Source organism: Oryza brachyantha, chromosome 6, assembly GCF_000231095.2.
Source record: "Oryza brachyantha chromosome 6, ObraRS2, whole genome shotgun sequence".
Lineage (NCBI taxonomy): Eukaryota > Viridiplantae > Streptophyta > Magnoliopsida > Poales > Poaceae > Oryza > Oryza brachyantha.
Genome location: NC_023168.2, coordinates 18714086 through 18740318, shown reverse-complemented (window position 1 = coordinate 18740318; position 26233 = coordinate 18714086). Strand labels below are relative to the sequence as shown.

General features: G+C 43.2%; 4 protein-coding genes across 4 annotated transcripts; 1 reads left to right on the top strand and 3 right to left on the bottom strand.

Moving 5' to 3' along the window:
- Positions 1 to 589: 589 nt before the first annotated feature.
- LOC102721287 (probable 4-coumarate--CoA ligase 4) lies at positions 590 to 7501 on the top strand. Its single transcript, XM_040524813.1, has 6 exons — positions 590 to 1364; positions 2043 to 2396; positions 3125 to 3323; positions 6525 to 6738; positions 6823 to 6925; positions 7153 to 7501. Exons 1-6 carry the CDS (start codon positions 714 to 716, stop codon positions 7294 to 7296), a joined length of 1665 nt encoding a protein of 554 aa, XP_040380747.1. The 5' UTR covers positions 590 to 713; the 3' UTR covers positions 7297 to 7501.
- Positions 7502 to 7510: 9 nt separating this feature from the next.
- LOC107304486 lies at positions 7511 to 8793 on the bottom strand. Its single transcript, XM_015838645.2, has 2 exons — positions 8511 to 8793; positions 7511 to 8405 (listed from the first exon to the last, which is right to left on the bottom strand). Exons 1-2 carry the CDS (start codon positions 8638 to 8640, stop codon positions 8077 to 8079), a joined length of 459 nt encoding a protein of 152 aa, XP_015694131.1. The 5' UTR covers positions 8641 to 8793; the 3' UTR covers positions 7511 to 8076.
- Positions 8794 to 9912: 1119 nt separating this feature from the next.
- On the bottom strand, positions 9913 to 16281 carry LOC102720999 (CASP-like protein 2C1). Its single transcript, XM_006657145.3, has 3 exons — positions 15921 to 16281; positions 15672 to 15804; positions 9913 to 10534 (listed from the first exon to the last, which is right to left on the bottom strand). Exons 1-3 carry the CDS (start codon positions 16100 to 16102, stop codon positions 10274 to 10276), a joined length of 576 nt encoding a protein of 191 aa, XP_006657208.1. The 5' UTR covers positions 16103 to 16281; the 3' UTR covers positions 9913 to 10273.
- A 5068-nt stretch (positions 16282 to 21349) lies between these two features.
- Positions 21350 to 25726, bottom strand: LOC102719124 ((R)-mandelonitrile lyase-like). The gene is made up of 5 exons (XM_015838462.2): positions 25642 to 25726; positions 25183 to 25565; positions 23944 to 24259; positions 22146 to 23070; positions 21350 to 21774 (listed from the first exon to the last, which is right to left on the bottom strand). Exons 1-5 carry the CDS (start codon positions 25724 to 25726, stop codon positions 21693 to 21695), a joined length of 1791 nt encoding a protein of 596 aa, XP_015693948.2. The 3' UTR covers positions 21350 to 21692.
- Between the last annotated feature and the right edge of the window lie 507 nt (positions 25727 to 26233).

Sequence of the window (26233 nt, the reverse complement as noted above, 5' to 3'; positions counted from 1 at the left end):
TACAAACGACATATTTGTGAATAAAACTTTTATGTATATATTTTTAGCTATCTAGATGTCAAGGATCCAAGATTGGAAAATAAACTTAATTGAAAATCCCCAAATCAACTCTAAATTATATATTGAAAATTCAAATTTTGACTTATAAACATAAATATAAGCAAAAAAATATCTATGGAGTAAGACTTACTCATATTATCTAAATCATATAATTATTAATAAATCTATATAAATATACAAACGATATATATATATATATATATCAATGTAGCATGGTTTTGTTTAAAACTAAGAAGTCTTACCTTACTCGATGGAAATGGAGGGAAGAGTGTGATGACGTGGCATTACCTGTCGGAGTCAACCCACCGGTTCACTCCCCCGTCTCCACTGCACCAAGTCCTCACACGGTCTCACCAACCCGACCCGCGTCAGAGGAGACCGGAAAACTTACCCCGCTCCTCCCACCGCCATGTGGGTCCCACCGGTCATTCACCCGGACCTGTCCCCTACCAACCCTTCGTCGTCGCCGCGTCGGTATATTAACGCCTCGCCTCGCTCTCCCCCAATTCCTTCTTCCTCAGGAGCGGAAGCGGAGGAGCTGAGCTGAGATTTCCCGATCCCCATTTCGCCCTTCCGCTCCGTAGAGAGAGAGAGAGAGAGAGAGAGAGAGAGAGAGAGAGAGAGAGAGAGAGGGAGAGCTGTGATCCGGATCGATGGGGTCGATGGCCGCGGCGGCGCCGGAGGAGACGGTGTTCCGGTCCAAGCTCCCCGACATCGAGATCCCTAGCCACCTCACGCTCCAGGACTACTGCTTCGAGAAGCTCCCCGAGGTGGCAGCCCGCCCCTGCCTCATTGACGGGCAGAGCGGGGCGGTGTACAGCTACAGCGAGGTGGAGGAGCTCTCGCGGCGCGCGGCGGCGGGGCTGCGGCGGCTCGGGGTGGGCAAGGGCGACGTGGTGATGAACCTGCTCCGCAACTGCCCCGAGTTCGCCTTCGTCTTCCTCGGCGCCGCCAGGCTGGGAGCGGCCACCACCACGGCCAACCCGTTCTACACCCCGCACGAGATCCACCGCCAGGCGTCGGCGGCCGGCGCCAGGCTGATCGTCACCGAGGCCTGCGCCGTCGAGAAGGTGCGCGGGTTCGCCGCCGAGCGCGGCATCCCCGTGGTCGCCGTCGACGGGGACTTCGACGGCTGCCTCGCCTTCAGGGAGGCGATGCTGGACGCCTCCATCGAGCCCCTCGCCGCTGACGAGGAGGTCGACCCCGACGACGTCGTTGCGCTCCCCTACTCCTCCGGCACCACCGGGCTGCCCAAGGGCGTCATGCTCACCCACCGCAGCCTCGTCACCAGCGTCGCCCAGCAGGTGAGCTGCTTGCTCTCCCGCTGCTTCTACCGGCTACGCCATTGTTAAGCTTCGCTTCGAATTTTTCCACTGCGCCCTCGAATTTTTGGGGGGATTTCTTCCCCTTTCTGCTCTTCGAAGTGGCGTCTCGCTTTCCAGCTTGTGATTTTCTCTTTTTTTATCTCCTTTTTTTTTTGTCGGCGCCAAGCAAGTGATCATTCAATTCACTCCTCACCTCTAGTTTCCTATGGGACCCACCTATGGGCCCACCAGTCAGCCACATGATCCCAGCTGTCCGATCCTTCCCCGCGCGCGTTAAGATTCGTGCCGGTGCCTGATGGCGATGGCGGTTAATACTCCTCCCGAAATATAACAATTTATATGTTCAAATTTTGTTTCAGAACATAACATCATTTTTTTACATTGCATTCCCTTTTTTACTTCACTAACGCTTTTAACAAATTTTGTCATTATCAATTAATCACAATCTTTCCATATTTATTAATCCTACCAGCTTTCTTAATACATGTATTCAATTTTAAACACCACTAAACTACTTCGTAATAATGCAATTTGTTTTGATCCTATCTGGATTGTATATGTGTATGAATTTAGGGATTGCAAGAAAATATTATAATATGAAACAGTGCTAATATAGTTTAAATTTCTGAATTTTTTTTTTGTGTGGGTTTTGTGCAGGTGGATGGGGAGAACCCGAACTTGTACTTCCGCAGGGAGGACGTGCTGCTGTGCCTGCTGCCGCTGTTCCACATCTACTCGCTCAACTCGGTGCTGCTGGCGGGGCTGCGAGCCGGGTCGGCGATCGTGATCATGCGCAAGTTCGACCTGGGCGCGCTGGTCGACCTGACGCGGGCGCACGGCGTCACCGTCGCGCCCTTCGTGCCGCCCATCGTGGTGGAGATCGCCAAGAGCCCCCGCGTCACCGCCGACGACCTCGCCTCCATCCGCATGGTCATGTCCGGCGCCGCCCCCATGGGGAAGGACCTCCAGGACGCCTTCATGGCCAAGATCCCCAACGCCGTGCTTGGACAGGTCCGCTCAACTATCTCCTTCACACGCCGGCCCATATATCGGCATCATTCAGTTCTGAACTCATGCAATGCACGTCGAGCTTTCAGTAGTATCAGTAGTACTGGTTGGCACAAGGTGTTATATAAAAATCATGGATTTTGTACGTGACGGACTGAAACATTATTGAGAGAAATCTTGATGAGGAGTAGGTGGGTGGTAGTCCGTCGAGCTCTTGGCTTCTTTTGGTGCGCGAAAGGCAGAGGGAGAGGAGCATCGATGATGGCCGGCCGGTTACTTGGGGTGTGTGGTAAGGCGACGTCTCAACGACGGGGCGGAGGAGGGAGGAGAGATGGGCGCCTCCCTTTACGCGTCCAGACCTGTGTGTTGGGTGTTCCACGGGCGCTCAGTCCGGGACAAGTGTGGTGAAAGGTCGGAAGCACACGCCAACTCCATGATTCCGGTTGCTGTCTCCTTAAGAAAGCATTTCCGTTAACTACCTTTCGTTCATGTTTCTGTGGGTGGACTAGCCCCCACAGCTGATGGCTGTGCACCGCCCGTCTGCCGAATGGAACGAGATCCTCTATCGTAACGTCAGAGGGACTGATAGGTGGGGCAGCGAACGTCCCTTTGACTTTACGTCAAAGTATCCTCCTCCCCGCTGAATCTTTCGTGATGTTTTTGTTCGCTGTGAAATTGAAATCAGAATGCAGCGTGATAGTGATACTGAATTTGCTGTTTACATGCGACAGGGATATGGGATGACTGAGGCTGGACCTGTGCTGGCCATGTGCCTGGCGTTCGCCAAGGAGCCATTCGAGGTCAAGTCCGGTTCGTGCGGGACGGTTGTCAGGAACGCCGAGCTGAAGATCGTCGACCCCGACACCGGCGCCACCCTTGGCCGGAACCAGTCAGGGGAGATTTGCATCCGGGGAGAACAAATCATGAAAGGTACGTCCCTCATATAATCATCAGTATCGTCTCAGCAGAATCAAATCACTCATCTTCCCTGTTTTACGGCATGATACTTTTGAGCGTCACTAGCCGTTAAACAAGTTAGTAAGAGTGTGGGTTTAGGTATGTAGTCTTGTGACCGGGTGACGTCATTGTCACACTTTGGCGTAGCTTAATTAACTTTGGGATGGGAACCTGCGCACTAGTCGTAACCAATAATATTAGTAGATGTTTTTGGTTTGCTTATAGGCCGAGGTAGTGTCGAAATATCGATTTCTTTATGGACAGGTTCCGTCACTCAATTATTGGTCTCTTTTCTCCCAAAAAAGGCTATTCACAGAACCTCCGGGAATTGCATTCTCCGGTACATCGAGAAAAAGGAACGCTTCCTCATCAGTACATGTGTTCTTTTCTGTTGGAACTGTACTGTTTTAGTTTGTGCTAGCAGAGAATCAATAGACTAATCTAAACGGTGTGTGTGTGTGTGTGTGTGGTAGTTGCACCAAACCTTTCATCCCTTTCGCAAAGCCTTCTGTTGCAGTTGGGTGCAGTTTGGTAGCAGCTGATAGTCTACCCTCTGTTCCAAGACACGATTAGCAGCCGGGAGCTAGCACATGGTTGTTGTTATCCACCTTGACACGCAGGCGCGTTGGTAGCGAATCATCCTCGGTTCGCGGAACAACTCATCAACGCGGACATGCAGGCAACAATAATGCTCCCAAGAAGAAGCTGATCAGCTCAAAAGAAACTCTGCATCGATTTGATGGCAAGAAGAAGAAGCTACCGTAATGCCGCAACAAATCTTGATCAACTACCTCTGTGGTAGGAACCACATAGCAACTTTGTCTGCAGCTACCCTGCCTGAACCTAATCTCTTGACTTGCGTGTGGAGAAGGGTTAGCACCTGAGCTGCCTGTGTCATAGTCAAATTTTGCTACCTGGCTTGGACGAATGAGATAGAGAGGCGTTGATGCAGGTCCGTGCCTCTTGGACCCATGCCTGGGTGATATTACTCGGTATCTAGGGGTGTTTAGATGGAGCTAAACTCGATGTTTGGATACTTATTATAAATATTAAATATAGACTAATTATAAAACTAATTACAGAAATAAGAGCTAATTGGCGTGACAAATTTTTTAAGCTTAATTAATCCATAACTAGAGCATATTTATTGTAGTATCACATAGGCTAATCATAGGTTAATTAGGCTCAATAGATTTGTCTCGCGAATTAGTCCAAGATTATGGATGAGTTTTATTAATAATCTACGTTTCCAAACGTTCGATGGGACAATCCCTAATAGGATTGGTACGGGAAAGTATTATGATCTCCGTTCCCTGATCTATTACATGTCATTAAATAGTTATTAATTTTTTTAAAAAAAATATGAAGATAGATTAGTACTAAATATACAACTCCACAAACATGCAAATTCAAAAATAACTTCTATAATCCGTAACAAAAAATAACGTATAATATTCAGAGATTAATTTGTTATTTTTGTTACAGATGGTAGAAGTCATATTTAAACTTGCATGTTTGTGGAGTAATATATATTATATTAATCTGTCTTTACAAATTTTCTAAATTTTTTTAATAATTATTTAGATAACAAGCAATAGATAGTGAATGTCCACTTGATGGTCTAAAATCCACTCCTGATTGGTACTGGAAAATATACATATATTTTTCCATGTTACTTAAGACCAAAATGAAGGCGTTTTTGCTTTTCAAGTTGCTATGATGTTTCACTGAAAAAGAAATATTTTCCTTTGTATTTAAAGCTGTAACTATCAGCGGTGATCAACAAGACCTACTTTAGTATAAGTTTCCACTCTCCGATGAGACAATCTCGGTCAAACATGTTATTACAGTATTAGAAACACTATGGCAAAGGCAGGCTGGACCATTGTTAATTGTGAAGAGTAAAATAATCGACATTTTAACTGAACTCTGCCATGATCCAAAATTTTAGATTAGAATAATGTTTATAATTTTTAACGGGAGCTCCAAACTAAGTCCGGATCTCTACTTGCGTGCTACTATATTCAACTGGAGTTCCAGAAGTGCAACCATTAGTTAACAGAGAATCAAGGTTGTCATCTTCTAGATGGTCCATACTTTATAGCTTGCATTCATTGATGAATCACGCATTCACGCTTGCCCATGTGAGAGCATTTTCCAAAGGTTACTATGAAAGACTCACCTTGCACTAGCCGTACAATCCAGAACAAACTATTTCCATGTACTCCTTAGCTTAAGTAAATTTCTGTTTGAGAAATGATTTTTAGTTTTATCATCAACACGACAAAAAACCAAAAAGAAAAGGAAAAATAAATCTCCTTTTTAGACAAATTTAATTGGCTGGATGTGTTGACTGTCAAGGACAAATCCAATTTTCAATGGTTCTATCAATTCTTTAGAGCCACTATGCAACTGGACACTAATCATTTTTCAGTTAGCAAGACGTGTTTGGTGAAGTGAACCGTGTTCCGCTCAGGGTATGCATTGAATCTATTATGGCAAACAGGCTGTTATATGCTCACTACCCATGTGCAGATGTGCACATTACTACTTTGTTGTAGGAATCTCCACAGTTCCTATTCCTGTTCATTTATTTCAACATCGGTTACCTTGCACATTGATGTGGCCCCTTTTTGTCCTTTCAATGGAAGAAGTGCTAGCTTGTCCTACTTTTTTTCCCCAGAAAAAATATCTGATCTATTTGAAACATTAAAAAAAACTACATTGTGATTTACGAATTACGAATAGACAAGTATGGCGAAGCACTAGGAAATGAATACTATGGTGCTTTCAGCGCCAGCTGTCTCTGAATGAGACCTGAATGACTGAGATTTCGAAGAAATGTCCAACAATTCATGGCAAGATATAAATGCTGGAAATAGGCCACTTGCTTGATTTTTATTCACCACCCGGAAGTGTTTGAAGCAAATTATCAGCAGGTGGCATACGGCTGTCAAATTTTAAACCTGAAGCTGACTATCTTCAACGATCAGTAGTGTTTGCACTGAAAATTCTCCCTACTTGACTACTGTTTTTTTGAAAGAAAAATCACTAAGAACTGTACTGGAATCTGCACTGATATGCTCTAGCTTATCTGAGTGAACAAAATGCACCTGATGTCTGAAACTATGAATGCTACAATTTCAAGCCATTACCTGTGCCTGTGATTTGCAGGTTATCTGAATGATCCGGAGTCCACAAAGAACACCATCGACAAGGGCGGTTGGCTGCACACTGGAGACATTGGTTACGTTGACGACAACGACGAGATCTTCATTGTTGACCGGCTCAAGGAAATTATCAAATACAAGGGATTCCAAGTACCTCCTGCAGAACTTGAAGCTCTTCTCATTACACACCCTGATATTAAGGATGCTGCCGTTGTACCGTAAGTTGATCAATGCTTAGATGAATAGAAGGTCAACATATTTCCATCATTTCAGAGGACTAAATTCTTGTTGAATTCTTGCAGGATGATAGACGAAATTGCGGGTGAAGTGCCAGTCGCGTTCATTGTACGGATTGAAGGATCTGCGATCAGCGAGAATGAGATCAAGCAATTCGTGGCAAAGGAGGTAATGCTAACTGCTAAGTTTCTCAATCTCTCCATGTACCCACTGTGGTTCACAAACAAGCGATGACACATTCTAATGCTCATGTATACTTACAAAAGAGTACTCCCTAACAAGTCAAAGCTAAATCATACATCATGTAAAAGAATAGAAATAATTGGATTGGTCCATATACCAACCTTTCACCGTCAAAAGCATAATAATCCAGATTATTTTGTACAACTTCACAGGTTGTTTTCTACAAGAGGCTCAACAAAGTTTTCTTTGCGGATTCAATTCCAAAGAGTCCTTCTGGCAAGATTCTCAGGAAGGACCTTAGAGCAAAGCTTGCAGCCGGCATCCCTAGCAATGACAATACACAGTTGAAAAGCTAAATCTGATAATAATTTTCCACTTTATACAAAAGTTTCAAAATCATGTAATATTCTTTATGAAACGGTGATAATACGTATAGAAGGGCAATATGGTTGATTCTTTTAGATTAAGTTATACTTTATTTGTATGCATTGCCTGTTATGTGTACCGTGTCATGTATAGATACCCTTTTTCTCAAATTTTGACAAGGCTGATTACAATGTATACCATGTTTCAATTAAAATATTTTCATCCGTGATTCTGTTGCTTGTGTTCTTATTACTGTAACCTGGACATTGTGCGGGAACTGAAATGTTCTTTAAGTGTGCATGAACATATCATGCTAACCAACAAGATGAATAAAAAGCATAGCATGGTTAAAACAGGAAAAGGAAAAGTATAGCAGGTTTAAATCAGGAAAAGGAACAGCCAATCAAAGCTCAAACCACCTAGTTGATGAAGTCAGGTGCTATTATAATATTGCAAAGTTCAAGATATGTCGTTCTGATCCACATGTCATTGATTCACGTGGGTTGAGATACCGATACATATCTCAAATTTTATAAAATTATACCCACATGTCATTGATTCACGTGGGTTTTACATGTCGTTGAGATACCGATACATATCTCAAATTTTATAAAATTATAATGGTATAGTTGCAAATTTCCCTTGATTTTCTAACACCTTATTCAAACACCTCAAAAGTGGCAGTGCTGTACGACGATTTCATAAAGTAGCATGAGAAAGCAGAACATCCTGAAAACAAATTAAAATACTGCATGATTGTGATTGCGATCTCACAGTTTAAGCATGGGCAGGCGCAATGCTAGATAGGTGAATATGGGAGAATTGATGGATCCCAGTAGAGCAGCATTTGCCCATATGCAACTCCCCTTCAAATCCTCCACACTTAACCTCAAAACAGTGAAAACGCAAGGCATAGAAACAATGCTGCTTACTACAGCACTAACTGAAAAATGGGGGAAAAACTCTACTCTGAAGTTTCTGAACCTGAAAATGGCAGCAGCTAAGAACACAACCTTGACATAGGCATAGCCGCCGATGCGGAGCCCGCGGCGGCGGCGAGGAGATTGCTCCGGGAGGACATGGCGGCCATTCTGCTTGGCTGAAACAACCGGAATAAACGCACTCGGGTAGGTTAATTCACAAATCCACAAACGGGTCATGGCCTTCAGATGAGAAGAGAGCTATAGGAGGATTCTGGCCTCACATCCGTAGTGCCATGGCGGCTTGGTCGTGCTGCGTGCACGGGCACTCGATCGAAGCCCCTCCAAGCAGCAGCAGCCGCCGCCGCTGAGAAGAGCACAACCTCCTTCCGGGCATTCTCCAATCTTCGTCATCCCCGACGACCTAATCTCCCCGGTGTGGTGCAAGGATGACGAACCGGATCCCTAGGTTCGCCGGAGCTCTGCCGCCGCCTCCGGCGGGTGGGGAATCGGAGGTAACACGAAAAGTAACGAGGGGAGTTTTTCTCCGTCTCCCAAACTGATATCGGCTTCAGTCAGAAATGGCTAAAAATAATTTACGGATGAAATGTTTATATAAGTATTTGCGACAATTCAAAGTAAATATGGTACAATAATCTAACTCTAAAATTAAGTTTTATAGTTAACTTATAAACATTTGTAAACAAAAATTATAGGAATCATCAATATTAAAAGTACGAATTACCCCCTAAAGTATCGCGGTCGGCCGAATTATCCTCCTAAATCCGAAAACTAGATATCGTTTACCCTGAATTTTCAACACCGGGCAAATTACCCTCTCCATCCAATCCAAAGCAGTTTTATCCTACGTGGCGTACACGTGGCAATCTAGTCATCATTTTTTTTAACGGTGGGCCCACCTGTCATTGCCTGTCACTCTTTCTCTCTCCCTTTCTTTCGGTTGGAGGGCAGGCAGGGGCGAGGGAGGCGGACGGCGATGGCGGCGGCGACAGTGCGACGGCGACAAGCGGAGACGGCGGCGCTGCGTGCGGAAGATGACGGCGACGACATGCCGAGGAGGTCTCACGGCGGTGGCGACGCGTGCAGCGGCCTGATGGCGTGCGACGGTAGTGAAGGGGCGCAGGCGTCGACGGTGGTGGGTCGGCGTCGACGAGGCGGCGGAAACGACGTTGAGACGAGTAGCGATGGCGGCAAGAGCATGAGAAGGCGCGACGGTTACGACGGGTTCTCATTCTCGCATGCCACCTCCGCGCAACACCGCCATCGTCGGCCCACCCCAGCGCGGCGCTACCCCCGCGTCGTCCGCACACCGCCCCCACGCCTGTCAGCGCGCCACCCTCGTGTGGCAACGGCTGTCCGCCCGCCCTTGCCCTCCTACCCGCCGCCCGCATGGCCTCCGCCCTTGCTCGCCTGCCCGCCGTGCTCGCCGACCGCCGACGACCTCGCCTTTCTCCGAGAGAGGAAGAGTGAGAGAGAGAGGGAGAGAGGAGGAGGATAATGATATGTGGGCCCCACCATTAAAAATGTTGATTGGACTGTATGGAAAAATCACTTTGGATTGTGTCGAGAGGGGTAATTTGCCCCATATTAAAAGTTCAAGTTAAACGATATGTGATTTTCGGGTTTATGAGGGTAATTCGGAGGACCACGATACTTCGGGGGTAATTAAACCGAAATTTTTCTATATATTATTCACAACAATTTCAGAGTGTACCATTATTACTTATGCACTGAAACGTGCCACAAGCTTGGTCCTAGTTTCTTACCAGAGAGAGGAAGCAAGCACACCATCTACTGATACTATGTTTTTAAGAGAGTAGAGAGGTACAAGTACATATACCACCTATAGAGTATATGATATATACTAACTGTATACTGGTATAGCACGGTACACTACAACAAAAACAACAGAGAGAAAAAAAAGGAAAAGGCTGATATGCCTTACTTGGGCCTATAGTTGGGCCCAACGCTAGCAAAGCAATCGAAAGCCCAGGGAGGGAGCTGCGGCGGCGGCGGAGCTAGCTGGCTAGCCCGCGTAGGAAGGCGGCGGCGGAGGCGGGAGCATGGAGGGGTAGAGGCGGAACAGGTTGCGGGCGGAGACGGCGGAGAGGAGGGCGGCGCCGACGGCGGCGAGCATGCCGCAGACGAGGCTGCCGGCGACCTGCTCGCAGAAGCGGGTGTAGATGTGGCAGAGCTTGTTCCACTGCAGCGCGTGCGCGCCGTCGAGCGCCACCATGCACGCCTGCGCCGCCGCCACCGTCGTCGCGAACGTCACGTACGCGCACCCCTGCAGCCACCGCACACGATCAGCCAAAAAATCCCACCTCTCTTAATTCATCTTCTATTTCTTCTGTTCCCCCCTTTTTTTTTCTCTAATCAATTTATTATTGGAATAATATAAACCGTGCAACTTATTAACAAAAAAGACTTTTATAAATAAAAATATTGTATAAGATGTTGTTAGGTAAACTTTAAAAAACATAAAAATTAAGGTTTACTATTTAAACTTTAGCCTTTGTGTTTATTTCTAACATAATTGTGTTTAATTTATTTTAAGATGAAATAGTTTCACTACGAAATTGACACTGTTTTGCATTGTTTATACATAGCAAGAGCAAAGCATTAGTAATCTGGGCCATATATCGGTGACACACAGTGAAATATGCAGGAACACTGGAACAGTGTCATATACTTGATTAGTTTTTTGTTGTTGTTGTTTGAGACTGTAGATGTGGTTGTTAGCATCAGGCAAGGCCAAAGGGAGATCAGGGCCAGGGTATCTTGTTGCTGCACAGCTAACCATCTCAAGGTGTTGTGTTATAGTTCCTTGATTGAGCAATCAATTTGCTGCGTCCTAATGTTGTTCATTAGATAAAGATGCAACATTGAAGGGTTGGTGATGATCAGTACATCACCGCCTCTTCAAGGGAAATAGACCCACAAATAAATCAGTTCTTAGGGTTGCCATTTATATGATGATAATGCAGAAAATGAATAGCGGTGTGCAACTGTGAAAGGGTATGTAGCTTAGTGGTTACTGTAACCTGAGTAGTATCCAAGGTTCTGGGTTTAAATCTCCATAGGAATATGAATTTCAGATTTAGGTATTTGAGAGGCTAAGTCCTCTACTTGAGCTAAGTTCCTAAAGTTTTCAAAATAAAATTGGCTGCATATATCCGAGTGGAAATAGATGCCGGATAAAAATACCCTTCTCTAAAAAAAACTGGGGGATTTGATAGCCATTTGATCAAGACCCAACTGTTCATTTACTGCATTACAGCGACTTGCTACAGCGTGCTGCAGTGTTCGCGTTACTGTATCTACGATAGACCGGCACTATTCATTATTTCATTACATTGATTTACACGAACAGTAATCCTCTGCCTTAGTACAGAGGATCGGGATCCTGCCACTTAATGCCTGCCGAGATCAGTGGTAACACTGAAATATATATAGGGTTTATCGTTTGGTTTATTTATGAAAAAAACCTAACAACATATTTGTAAATTATTTAAATAATATATATATATTCTTAGCAATTTATAAGGCAAGACTGTGAAATAAATTATTATAAAAAGACCCCAAAATATATCCTAAATTTATGGCTAAAAATTTAAATTTTGATTTATAAAAAAAGCAGAAATAAAAAGATGAATAGAAATGATAAATTTAAATTTTAACCTATAAGCATACTCCAGTATATTTTTTACGCGGATCTCTATCGACCGCAGAAATTATTTTGAACTTTCTGACCTGAAAACCTCAGTATATTTTTCATCTCTCCCTTTTCATTTCTTGTTAGTAACAGACGCTCTATGGAGTACAATACTGGAGTGAGTCGCGATATATAGCAAGATATTCATGGAATCGGTAGAACTTCCGAGACCATTCCAAAGTACTGGCTTGTTAATGCATTGATGGAAGCATAATTCCATCTTTCACACGGAACGACAGTCATTGATCATGATTTTGATGTGTGCATAAATGAAAGCAGCGATGCAGTTGCAACTAACGCTCTTTCCTTCCTTCTGCTCTGCTCAGTTGCTCAGTATTTAGGGTCATTTGAATCACAGGAATAAAAAAATATAAAATTTTAACAGAAATATAGGTATAAAACAGATAATTGCAAAACACATGAAAAACGTAGGAATGACCGTTTTTGATTGGACCATAGAAAAAACACAGGAATTTGAGGTTAGATATAGACTCAAAGGATTTTTTTCATGAGATTCAACCTCTTGCTAAATTTCTTCCAAAACTTGCATAGAAAGATGTATTCTATAGGAATTTCATAGGACTCATTCCTTTGATTCAAAGGGCTTTACAGGAAGATTTCCTATAGAAATGAAATCTTCTAAAATTCCTATGAAAATCCTTTGAATCAAAGGGGCCTAAGGTATATTTAAATTGTAGCTTTAAATTTTGAGTAAATTCAAAGTTTTTTATAATAGTTTATTTCCCAGTCTTTGCTTTTATATTACTAAGAATACGTATATAAAATTTCTATTTATAAATTATTTTCCGTTTGCAAATGTGTTATTTGAACGGTTCCTTTTTTATTCATATCCGTGTTTTTTCCCATGTAAAAGCTAAAAGATGACAGGATTAGAATTCTTGGCACCTTGGTAATGTTTGAGATATATAGCTGATATAGAAGGATGATAGCATTTAGAGGGTATAAACGTACGTGACATGTACTAATACAAAGAGTTGTAGTAGTACAACACAGTGCTAGCTGGTCCCCTTCTGAACAGCTTGCTAGTGTACTTGACACTCCTTGCTACAATTACGGTGCTACGCTGCCGTGTAGGTAAAGGTTACATGATTATACCAAAAGGTGCTTTATATTATAAAATATTTTATCTCTATTTAAATTAACCCATAAATAAATGCATATATTTTACATATCTGTCTATGGGGTCATCTTTTAGGTTTTTTAAAAGAAAAAAACCAAATAACATATTTGTAAAAGGAAAATAATTACGAATAAAATTTGTATATACGTGTCCGTTGCGATATAGAAGCCAAAGCTGAAAAATAAACTATAATAAAAAAAACTCAATCAACTCCGTATTTAAGATTGCAATTTAAATTTTGCATAAGTAAAAGTAAAAACATGAGGGTGTATATTAATAAACATAATATGAATAAGAAAATACCATAACATGTTGTAAGATGGATACTATATGTTATTATGACAGAATGACACGATAGCTCAGTATCACCGGCCTATTACTCTCCGTAATTCCATTATTATGCTAGAGTGGTCGATCTCATGTCTCAGTTCTAATCAAAAGCACTTAATGAGCTGCCACTTACCCATCTTTAATGAAAGAGATGCGGTCCTCCTGAGTGATCTCGAAAAATTAGCAGCGTTATTCGTCGGCCCGTACGTCATATTATCGATATTTAAATGTATTAAAATGTTTTATGATATCATAATTCTGTCATGTGTAACTAATAAATATTGGATTGTACTCAATTCGGATTTTGGTAACTCTGAAATTTAGAATTAATTAATAAAAGAACTGAGATGTGTTTGGTTTGGAGTCTTGGTTTCTAAAACATGCAGAATATATAGATGGATTTTTTTAACTCGGCCCACAATATGAAATACAGATATATTGTCATGATAATGCTCCATCATCCGAAAAAATATACAATCCTACGAGGGAGCAGGAAAATTACTAGGAAAGGTATTGGCAAAATTTGCCACTGAGACCATGAATTTGCTAAGACACTCAAAAAACATGTCATTAGTTGATCGGCACTCATAGTATTATTTTATTATATCTAGTGCAGACCGTGACAACTAATATTTTAAAAGGATGTTTTCTCCTAATGCATGAAGATTTTATAACTCAGTGGAAGACAAGCCAGACCATGAGTTTATTATTTTGCGGGTTACTTTTCTTAAGAAAAAGGACATTGGTATCAATGACACGTGGCCCGAACATTTGATCCAATCCACTTACAAGTTGATTGAAATAGGGACACGTTTTAGTTTTCGGTCCACACCAGGTATAATAAATTGACATCGACAATATCTATCAATTAATTACATGTTTTTCTAAGTGTACTATAGCATTTATGTCTGTGCAGTGTCCCATATATAATTTTACTAAAGGTAAAAGCTCTCATTAAGTTGAGAATAGTTGGGAGCGGACGGTGTATGAGGGTAGAACGGAGAGATTTGATTGAGGGGTGGGTGGAAAGAAAAAGTATCTTTTTAACAAATATGAATGAATGAAAATGTTTTTTAAGAATAAAAAGCCTATCTAATCGATGTCTAAATTTTGTTTTAACGTGAGATCTTGTAAAAAGCATCCATCAATATAGGCCTAGATAATTTATACAGAATTTTTTTTACAACAGATGAAAACCCGGTCTCTACCATCGATACGAACGTACTCATTTTAGAGGATGCTGATTGATACTTAAGGTAGGAAGTGAGTTGAGCTCACTTGGTAGCATCAGTTGGTGTGCTCACCCACCATCTAATTAAGTTCTCTTATGCTTGCTTAAACTTGAGTCCTCTTGGTGGGCACTAACTTGGGCCATTACTACGGCCGCGTTCGGCTCACGTCTTCGATTTTCTCGTTCCGCGCGTGCACTTTTAAAACTATTAAACGGTGTATTTTTATAAAAATTTTCTGCAGAAAAGTTATTTTTAAAAATCATATGAACCTATTTTATAATTTTTTATAATTAATAATTAATTAATCATATATTAATATATTACTATGTTTTTTACAAGATAACTAATCCCCACCCAACCACTGCCTAACGCGGCCTACGTCGGTGGGATCAGCTGATTTGCGTTTTCTTTGTTTTTTTTTCCCGATTACAACGTAACATCGTACTCGCACATTCATGAATGCGTCTGCTAACACACGCTAAAAATGATGGAAACTCACGGCGCATCCCTGATCTTGCTAACTAATCTTACTAAAATCTTATTGAAGACTCACCTACTTGTGCGTAATATTCATGAGCAATAGAATTTAAACCCTCGTGGGTAGAGTTATGCACACACAACTCTACTGCTACACGTACCATACGTGTTTTTCCTTTCTTTGGTCATTTTTAACCAAAAAAGAATGTGCAAAACGTCTCACAAAGCTCACAGCTGTTAGTCCAGAAACACAAGAACACCTTGAAGAACGCTCATCTGGAGTGATGCTAGCAGCTACAAATAATAACTAAAATCGGTGCTATTTTCGCAAAAATTTAAAACCTTGCCGGCATCATGAACATTCTTCGATCTCGGGCGAGAATTATTGCAGTAGGATAGTGGCTACGAGCGAGGATCAAAAGAACAATACAAAACAACGACTCCAATTTAACGATCTCGAGTGCCAATAATTCACCAAATTAATTAGGAGAGCTGTGCAGCTAATTAATCAATTTAATTAATTAATTACCTTGTCGAGGAGGAAGCAGAGCCAGGCTACGCCGCGGCAGGGCTTGCCGCCGGCGAAGCGGCCGAGGTAGAAGCACTTGAGCAGCTGCAGCAGGTGGTACCCGGCCGACGCCGCCGTCGCCATCGCCAGCACCCTGACGCCAAGCAAGCAAGCACAGCTCTACGCGTCATGTTCATGCATCGCTGGACTGACTCGATCGCCATGGCTGGTCGATCGATCGATGCGGCGTGGGAGGGAGCGCGCGCTTACCACAGCGCCTGGACGTCCCTGACGGTGGCCTTCTTCCTGATGAGCAGCACCGTCTCCGTCTGCGTGTTGAGCCCCACCAGCAGCGCCGCCGCCGCCGCCAGCAGCGCGCAGGCGCCCCTCAGGAGCCCCTCCGTCTTCACCTCCGCCGACCTCGCCGCCGCCGCCGCCATGTACGTGCTCATCACACGTGATGATCAGCCGTCAGCTCCTAGCTCGCTCGCCCTCGCCGATCGATCGCGCGATCGTTTCGCCGGCGCGCGCACGCACGATCGAGAGTTGGGCTCGGCGCGAGGAGGACGATGGCCGGCCGGGGGGGTTTTTATAGGCGGCGACGTTGCGCGGCGCGAGGGCGTGGTAACGGCTGCGCGCGACGTGCGCATGTGGCGGTGGTGCTCGGGAGTGTGGGGGAGAGGGTCGGCGTCCGACCGGGCCGTGCGGTTAATGCCATCGACCAACGGACGTGACAAGTCAACCGACCTACTTCCAAAATCATTTTGTAGCATATCTCAACTGCAAAGATAAAAAATTATTTTTTTTTGACAAGAGAGAGTATATTCTCTCAGTTTCAAAATAAGTTTACTATTTTACTTGAGGCCCATATTTTAAGCTTACAAATAAACTTATTTTAGGATAAGAAGGTACATTAGAACGTTGAGATAGAGTACTCATTTACTACTACGAAATAGTAGGAGTGGCACTACGAAATAGCAGAAGTAGAACATAGTACACAATTATAACTCCATTTTTTCTTACGAAATAGTTATAGAAACTCCTATAACAACAAGTTCTTCGAGACCATGAAAAGCATATTTCGTCTTAAACTTAAAAATTATATATTGCTCCTTTTGGTTGAAATATTTTATTGACAAGATTTTAGCCAACAATACTTTAAATATTTGGAAATTTTGATGGAATATTTTACTAAACATCAAATATTAAGGATAAGAGAGAGCAACAACTTTTTATATACATATTTTAAGTTGGGTATTTGGAAATCATACAATAGATTGGCCTCAAAATTACTTTGCACGGTATATTTTACATGGTTAACATAAAATCTTGGTGTCAAAATTGTATTTTGCAACTCGTATCAAAGGTCCAAATTGACGTATTTTTGTGACGAAAAGGAGTTAGAACAGGGTCAGAGGGCTGCCCTAGGATTGCCTCCATAATCCTGCGTACATATTTCACCACGAAAATTTTGGAGAGAACCTTGGTTTTGGTAATTTTTTACTACCGCCATAAGTCTTTCTGACTTTACCTAAATTCATTGATGGATAAATGTATATACTTTATATATGTATCTAGATTCATTAGCATCTAAATAAATCTAGACAATGCTAGAAAAACTTACATTGTGAAACAAATGGAGCAGTATACAACGTATGTTGACTTTGTCTGAAGAATATGGATGTGTGGTTGGATTGGGTCATTGAGATGAATGATTTAAATATGACTCATAGTTGTCTACACAAAACCAACAAAAAACACTCTGTTTCATGACGTTTTTTGCAAACTAGCATTCCATGTCATTTTCACAAAACTACCCTAATGGTAAGAATCATTTATAGTTGCAATCAGGAATGGGTGCATAAAGTAGAAGCCTTCAACTGCCAGAAAACAAAAGTTAGTGCTCAGGGTACAGAAATACTGTTCAATTTCATCCCATCCTTCATTAACGTTGCCGTCCTCTTGTATAGTATACACACTGTCAGGTGTCTGATAGAGAGGCAACTCTCTCTTCCCGTTCTTGGCACCCTAATAATGCAGTCACCTCACCGTATTGTTTGTCATTTCTCAGAAGTATATAGGTAAACATTTCTCAGAAATATATAGGTACTATACGTACATGTGTGTCACTGCAGTATGGGCAATTGGTCACGGTGGAAATCACAAATGTTTCTGTACTAAATCATCAGAATCTACAGTGCAGTTACAATAGTGACTGCAGGTTAAGTGGCCGTTGTATCAAGTTGATGAACGACATAGAGTTGTGCCATGTCAAAGTTAAACATAGAGCGCTACATATAATGCTACGGTGCATCACAGGAACCTCTCTTAGCGCTACAGTACCCTACCAAATCCGAACCCTTCTTTTATATACATACATACATACATACATACATATATATATATATATATATATATATATATATATATATATATATATATATATATATATATATATATATATATATATATATATATATATATATATAACGGTAGTTCATTGATACCACTTATCGGTATGAGTTTTTTTATCATCCCTAAGAAAGTATCTTAAGGTATCATACTTTTTAGTGTAAAATATGTGGTACCTTGAGGTACCAAAAATTTGTACTAAAATTTTTGGTACCTTGAGATATTTTTTTCAAGGATGGTAAAAAAAGTCCTATCATTATTATCTTTATATATCTAGAGCTCCTTGACCGATTCTTAGTTTTGAAATTGCATCTAAACAATCTATATTTAATGGTGTTCTTTATTAGTTAGTGTTTATTGTTATGTTAACATATAAAATGATAAATTTGAAGTTATAGAGATAATTTAAATGAGATATAGCTTATCTACGAGCTAGCCTCTGCTGAGGGCTGAAGGCTGAAGGCCTTATTGAGTGAACAGATATTCGACTCAATCACTTCGTATTTTAGATGCGGTAAAAAATTAACTAACTTTATGTTCATGTATAGGACCGAGCTATATTACATCAAGCCCTTAAGGAAAAGACAAAGGACCTAAAGTTTTCACTACAGCAGCTAGAATTGTAGGTTTTGAATGATTGCTAATTAATCTCGTCAAATCCATTGCTCAGGGTGTACCAAAAGAAACTGTGTGGAGTCTGAAGAGTTAGGTGCGTGCTTCTGTTCACAAGCACTGTTCACAAAATCTATCGAATTGCTGTGCCTTTTGCTTTCAGAAAGCTCTAGATTCTACAGCTTTTAACGAAAGGGTTTAAGCTGGCATCGCCGTTGTGTTTCTGTGTTTGTTTTTTTGTCTAGTGATGATTAATAGTGCCGTCGTTGAAACGGGGATTCCATGTTCTTTGGGAGAGAGATGTTGCAGGATCATGGCAGCCAGAGTATTGGTTAATTAAGCTCCGAGTTGACCCACGTGCTTGGGGATAAACTGAAGATTAATTACTTGAAGCTGACAGTCATAATAAGCCACAGGAACCATCTCCTTCAATTCATCAATTCCCAATATAATTGGTCAAGATTCTGCACATATATATAACCAAGAACTCGCTCCATATTTTAATTGTGACGCCGTTAATTTTTTGACACACGTTCGATCATCCATCTTATTTTAAAAATTTTTCTTAATTATCATTTATTTTATTGTGATTAGATTTATTACTAAATATATTTTAATTATAAATTAATTTTTCATATATTTGCACATTTTTAATAAGATAAATAATCAAACATACGCTAAAAATTAACTGCGTCGTCCATTAAAATACATAAGGAGTATATTAACACGATCGCGATCGGGCTGAAATGTATAAGTAGATTATCCTGTTCCTGACAGCTCAACAAAGATAGCTCCTCTCTCTGGACAAAGTTAAAAAGCATACGTAGTTATAGAGTTAGTTGGCAAGCGAAGAAGCTTAACTAACTCCCATGGTGTACGCCTGCCTACACGCCAGGACACGACACGATACATGGGAAGCTCAGCCGATCGATCCGAAAGCGTGGCATCAAAGCTCAGCCGATGGAGATGGAGCTGGGGACAGGCATGTCGTCTTCAGCTCTCTCTCTCTCTTCACTAGCTTGCAACTTCCAAGCTAGCTAGCTAGCCATGGAATCAGTGAGGAGGTGGTGGTGGTGGTGGTCGCCATGGTGGCCATTGAATGAGTCCGTCCACCGATCGATCGGCATCGTCGCCGAGAGAGAGGGGGAGAGGGATCGGCACAAGAGGGGTCGCGTCGCGCCGTCGCCGTCGTGCATCTATGGCGGCACATGCGGTCAGTGGACGCCGACACGTCGTCGTCTGCTCGTCGTTTCCGGGGTAATTTACCGTGCGTGAGCAACTCTGGTGGGTGAAGTCGATCACACGGCCGTAAATTTACCACAATACCTGCTTCTTTTTCTGTTCTAAAATATAACTATCTTTAAATATAAATGTATATAAAGAAAACATGTGAAATGGTAATGCCAATTATGATCAATTAAGAAAAAACATATGAAAAGAGTAATGAAAATGGTTAAGATAAGAGAGTAGGCAGAGAAATATTATTATTTAGGGATAAAGGTTGAGCAGTAGAAGTAGATTCATTTTATGACTTAGGAAGTAGCAGTGGATACAAGTTGGATATACGCTCTTCATTTTAAAATATAACTATTATTATTATTATCTTGATATGGTCTTCGATATGTTACTTTGATCAATAGTTTTTATATAAAAAATAAAATTTATATATTATTATAGTTTGTTTAATGATAATCTAGAAATATTGTTGTTACATGACCGATTTTTTACTTTTTATTAAATCAAAGTTTAAAATATTTGGCCAATCACTACAATAAGACTCCGACTCTGTCCAGTTTTTCAATGTGCATCCATCTTGTTCAATTTGTTAGTGTAAATACCAGAATAAAATTCATGCATAACATTTATTTAGTGATAAAATAAATTAGGATACTGTTAAATAAATGATAGATTTTCGCTAGTCCTAAAGCCAATAACGTTAAACATTTAAAAAAAAGTTCTGAAAGGGCAGTTATATTTTGGACGAGGGGGAGAGAGAGCATAGGGCAGATACTGCCATGCACGAGATCGATCGGGACGACGGACGTACGTGTGGAACGCTGGTCGCATCCACGTACATTGTGTTGCCGTTGCCGGGTCGCGACGTGGGAGGCCTCAAAGCCTCGCTGACCTGACAGACTCCGGGCGTCGCAACGAACACACTACAATGTCGAGCGCGTCGACGTCGCTAGCTCGTCCCGGGATCTCTCTCCTCCGGGGCCTTCGCGTCGCCACGTTCCGCACGCGGCCGGCAGACACACGAGGACGTGGCCGGGTGGATGAGGTTCCAGAGGGGGTCGGCCCCTTGCGTGCTGCCCCGGCGCGGCACAAGTGTATCCCGGTGAAGAAGATCGATCGATCTGCAGCCGGTTTGGCTGCTTAATTTGCGGTTGCATCATGGGGTGACTGCAAAAGAGGTTGGAAATGCGCTCTGTGCCCAGACGTTCTTTTGGGCTTCCCTGGCGACATCCGCGTGTGCGATCGATCGAAACGCTACATGTCTTCGGAACCCATATGCCAGTGACCACACCAAACAGGTAACGATCTCAGTCCATCGAAGACAGACCATGCGATAAAAGTTTGGGTAGGATGGGAGGGTGGGCACATGTGTGATATACTGATATGAGTTTTTTTGCCCCTCCTAGATACCAAAATTTTATATAAAAAACAGTGGTATCTCTTATTATCTTCTTAATGATGGTAAAATTGCTCTACTGATATTCAGCAAAAGCCGACATGATGAACTCCAGGCAGTACTGCTGGTTTGCCGCACATCAGATCAACTATGAGACTGTCCTGCACATATATACCAGCATCATGGTATTCACAAAGGCAAAAATGTAGTACTATTGTCTAGGCAAAGCCCTGCTTCCCTCTTGCTATCACTGTACACATGTAAGTCATTATCCTCCCAGCTATCTCTCTATAGTCTATACATAATACTAGTAACAGAAAGAGTAAGGTCAAGTTGATAAGAGTAGAGCTGAAATGCTTTCTGTTGGATCAAAAAAATTCTCTTTTTCAAGCGTTGGAAGAGGAATCTGTTGATGTTCTGACTTGCCTTCTGCTGTGGCGCTCCTCAATCATCTTCAGCCCCACATACCTGTCAAATGATATGTTAATGAACAAGGGAATTATAACTATTGCAATTAGACCATCGTCAAAATAGATTTAGATCCTTGACTGCTATGTGCTATGCATGTGATCTTGTTTTCCTTCTTAAGCTAGGGAACATTGCATTCAAATTCCTGATAAAACATGGGCAAAAATTGCTTGAAAACCTAAATTAGATGGCCATGAAAGAAAATATCCTCTCTCTATCTCTATTATGTTGCATTAAACACCACAACAGTAAGCAGATTATAGTGCTACCAAATCATACTGTAATGCAATAAAACATTTGACGGATATCTAGTCCTCGCCAACAACAGTCTCTTACAGGAATCAACTTTCAATAGCAATTCCGATTCGTACCTGCCCATCATCAGGATCGTGGCCTGGGGATTGGTCCCTGGTGTCTCCCTGAATGTTGATCCATCCACCACGCGAAGAGCGCGCACACGAAAAACACGGAAATCCCTGTCCACCACACTCCCAGCTACACAGCCTCCATGGTAATGCCACAGCGTCGCCACGGTCTGCCGGCAGAATTCACCCAGAGCCGTGTCGTTCGTGCTCCAGTCAGCCGGCAATGGAGCCCCGACCATCCTGAGCTCCCTCCTGGCAGACCCTCCTCTCCTGCTACCTTGGCCGCCCAACGACGCTGCCGCCGCCGAGCGGAACGCCTCCATCGTCGAGCTCTCGAGCACTCTCGCCACACGGCGCATGCCGGCGACGCACCGTGCCAGGTCCTCGCGGCGGCTCAGGTAGTTGAAGCGCACGGCGGGGCTCTCCAGGGGATTCGACGACGTGAGCCAGAGCGAGCCCTCCGACAGCGGGCCAGGAACCTTCTCCATGATGGTCACCACGGTGACATACAGCGGCGAGGAGGGACCACCCAAAAGACCAGGACGCCATAGCATTGGAGCGAGAGGCACAATGTACGACGCAGCCTCGAGGTAGGACTCGTTGCCATTCGCAGAGGGGATGCCAACCACCTGGATGAGCGAGTGATCGATGGGGATCGATGGGACGATGGAGATGCCATTCCGGGGGTTGTCGAACATGTGCCTGCCAACGTCGGGGACGTCGGCGGAGACTGGGATGCCCAGGGAGGCAAGATCGCCGGCGGGGCCAATGCCGCTGAGCAGCAGCAGCTGGGGGCTCCCGATGGCACCTGCAGAGAGTATGACCTCGCCGCCTGGGCGCAGCAGCGCATGGTGCTGCTGGAGGAGACGGTCCTGGTAAACAACACCGACTGCTGCGACTGCTGGCTGCGGAGACCTTCCACGGCGGGCGGCTGGGCAAGTACAGTAAAAAGGGTAAAGTTAATTCAGACACACACACAGACTTGCATAGCTCACAGAGATTTTTACTGAAGTTCTATGCGTTGGTGCATGAAAGTTCATGGGTTTAGGAGGACATGGATAATAGGTAACACGTGGAGAAGGTGTTCCAGACTTCCAGTACATTCCACAAAATAATGATTTTAAACTTACTTCATGGCATCACATAGTCACACTAAAAGATCAGCATTGGTATATGATCTTAGCTGTGGAAATTGAAAATGTTTGACATAAAATGGCACTATGACCACCACGGCATGATTTCCTTTTTCTTTTTAATGAAAGCAAATGCACGATTCCCTGGAATGAACATCGTGACCAATTAAGTGATGCTTGTAGACGAACTATGTATTCTAATGGGATCATGTCTCCCCGGTTCTCAAAACATAATCAAACAAACGTTAGCACAAACTGTTGCAGGTATTCAATAAATCAAATCATAACTAATATTACTAGGTGGATGGAATTGGTCACCGTCATCTTTTCGTTTATACTTATATTATATACCATATTAAAATTTTATTTTTTTAACCTTAAATCTAAATTTGATTTCAGTATTTTTTTTATCATAGATTATTTTCCAGCTCCATCATTTAAATCGCTAAGAACATATATATATATATATATATATATATATATATATATATATATATATATAAGTTTTATTCACAACTTTTTTAATTTATAAATTTATCATTTCACTTTTTCCATAAAAATCAAAAGATAACCCCCGATAACTTCCACGAACCCAACCATACCAATCTTTCGCACAGTTTTAGGCCAGAAAGTAACAAGCAAAGAAGAAAGTCGAAAGAATTGCATCTCACCAGGATCAATGGGGCTGGTGATGACACGGGTCACCGTACCACGGATGGCGACACGGAGGCGGCCAGGGCGGGCCAGAGCAAGGAGGTCGGCGGCGCTGCGGCGGCGGCCCGACGCATCAAACGTGGTGGCACCCACCTTGGTGCCGGAGACATGGTCCACCGTGAACCCGTTCCACGGCGTGACGTTGGCCTCCAGCAGCCCCGCCCGCACCGCCGCCTGCCACCCTCGCACCACCGGCTGGAACGTCAGCTCCCTCTCCACCCACTCGTACGATGCGTTCACCATCCGCATGTCCCAGTTCATTGCTTCGGCACCCTGAATCCCCCATAACCCATCAAAATGTCACTGCTATTACTGAAGAAATCTATGTCACTGTTATTACTAGGAAAATTTTATAGTTAGAAATTAGAGATATTAGACAGAGTACAGTAAACGGGTTCTAAAAAATTATCACATAATATTTATGGTTAAGGAGAAAAAAAATGCTACAAATTTATAGCCAGCAGCACAAGCTCCAAGATATTGAGTGTGTATAAGAGGTGGACCATATATTGATGATAAAATATATATTTATGTGTAAATATTGTATAAGTTGGCTCTATGTTCTTAATGATATGAAAAGATTTTGGAGCCAGTAATTAGCTCTTCTATTGATATCTTGTTCTTACCTTTATTTCATCTTATAAGATGTTTTTTTTCTTAGGTTCATATATTGGTTGCGTTCGCTGCAACTGGTTGAGATTAATTACTCCTCGTTTTCCGTTAACACGCTTTTCAAACTAAATAACATATTTTGTGTGAAAGTTTTATATATAGAAATTGTTTTAGAAGATTAAATAAATTCATTTTTCAAATTTTTAATAAGTAAAATTAATTAATCATATACTAATTACGTTTATCGTTTTTTATGTGGCTAATCAGCTTTTGCAACAGGTAGCTTTGAAGGCAGCCATTGGTTTATGATAAATCTAGAAAAAAACCCAAATATTTTATGGGGAGTACCAAAATTTTTACGTTATATATTTTATACCGTAGAAAATGTGTCATGTCTCGTGAGAACTTCTCAAGTAGTGTAAATGGCCTCTTATTACTGAACTTTACACGAAAATTTCGTTGTCGAAGTGGCTTGGCGAACACCACACACATGACGCCACCACTAGACAGCGATGCGCCACACGCATGAACAACCGAAGGTAGTGAGATGCAGAGAACGGTGGGGGAGTCAAGAAGACACGGACCTCGCCGTGGCCGCGGAACCAGTCCGGGTGGGCGCGCGAGTAGAACCCGGCGTTGATGGACGTGGCGCCGCCGAGGACGCGCGCGCGCACGTTCGGCACGCCGTCCTCCGACGTGAAGGTCTGCCCGGGCGCGTCGGACTCCGGCGCGGGGTCCGCCATGGCGAGCGTCCTCACGAACCCGCCCGCGGTGGCGAGCGGCGGGAACTCCGCGGGCGCACCGCCGCGCTCCAGCAGCAGCACGCGGCCCCCGCCGGGCCCGGCCAGCGTCGCGGCGAGCGGGCACCCCGCCGTGCCGCCCCCCACCACGACGTAGTCGTACGCCTCCTCCGCCGCCGTCTCCGCCGCGTCCACCACGTACCGCGCGTACGCCGACGGCGCCACCCCTGCAGAACCGAATCAGCCAAGATCCCACGAAACCGAACGCGCCGACCAATACCATTACGGCGGGGCGGGCGTTACCTCCGAAACCGCGGGGCTGGGCGGCGGCGAGGGTGGGGGCGACGAAGAGGACGGCGGCGAGGAGGAGCGTGGAAATGGCGGCCATGACAGTGGGGCTAGGGCTTGGATGGGGGTGGGAGGAGGAGGCGGTTTGGGTTTTGGTGGGACGAGCGGAGAAGACGAAGCGCGGCGTTGCGTTGCCGTTGGTGAGTGGAGGGAAACTGCAGTGGAGGTTGCGGGCCTATGGGTTGGGCTCACTTCTTTCTTGGGCTTTTGAGGAGGCGTTTGGGCCGATGGATTCCCAGCCCAGTGACACAGTGAAAGGCCCGTATATTGGCTATTTACCCCTTCACTACACCGAAGTCATCGGCAGACTTTATTATTTCCTGAGTAAATTTTATAAAACTATGAATATTTTGATAAAAATATTATAAACTACAATTTTAAAAATAATGTGCCACGGGACTATATATTTAGCACTAAATTTATTACAAAACTACATATTTAACACTAAACTACTTACAAAACTACTTATTTAATACTAAATTTATTAAAAACTACATGCTCGTTAGTCCATGTGACCTCATCACGTCCGTCCTGGACTGGGTTGAGC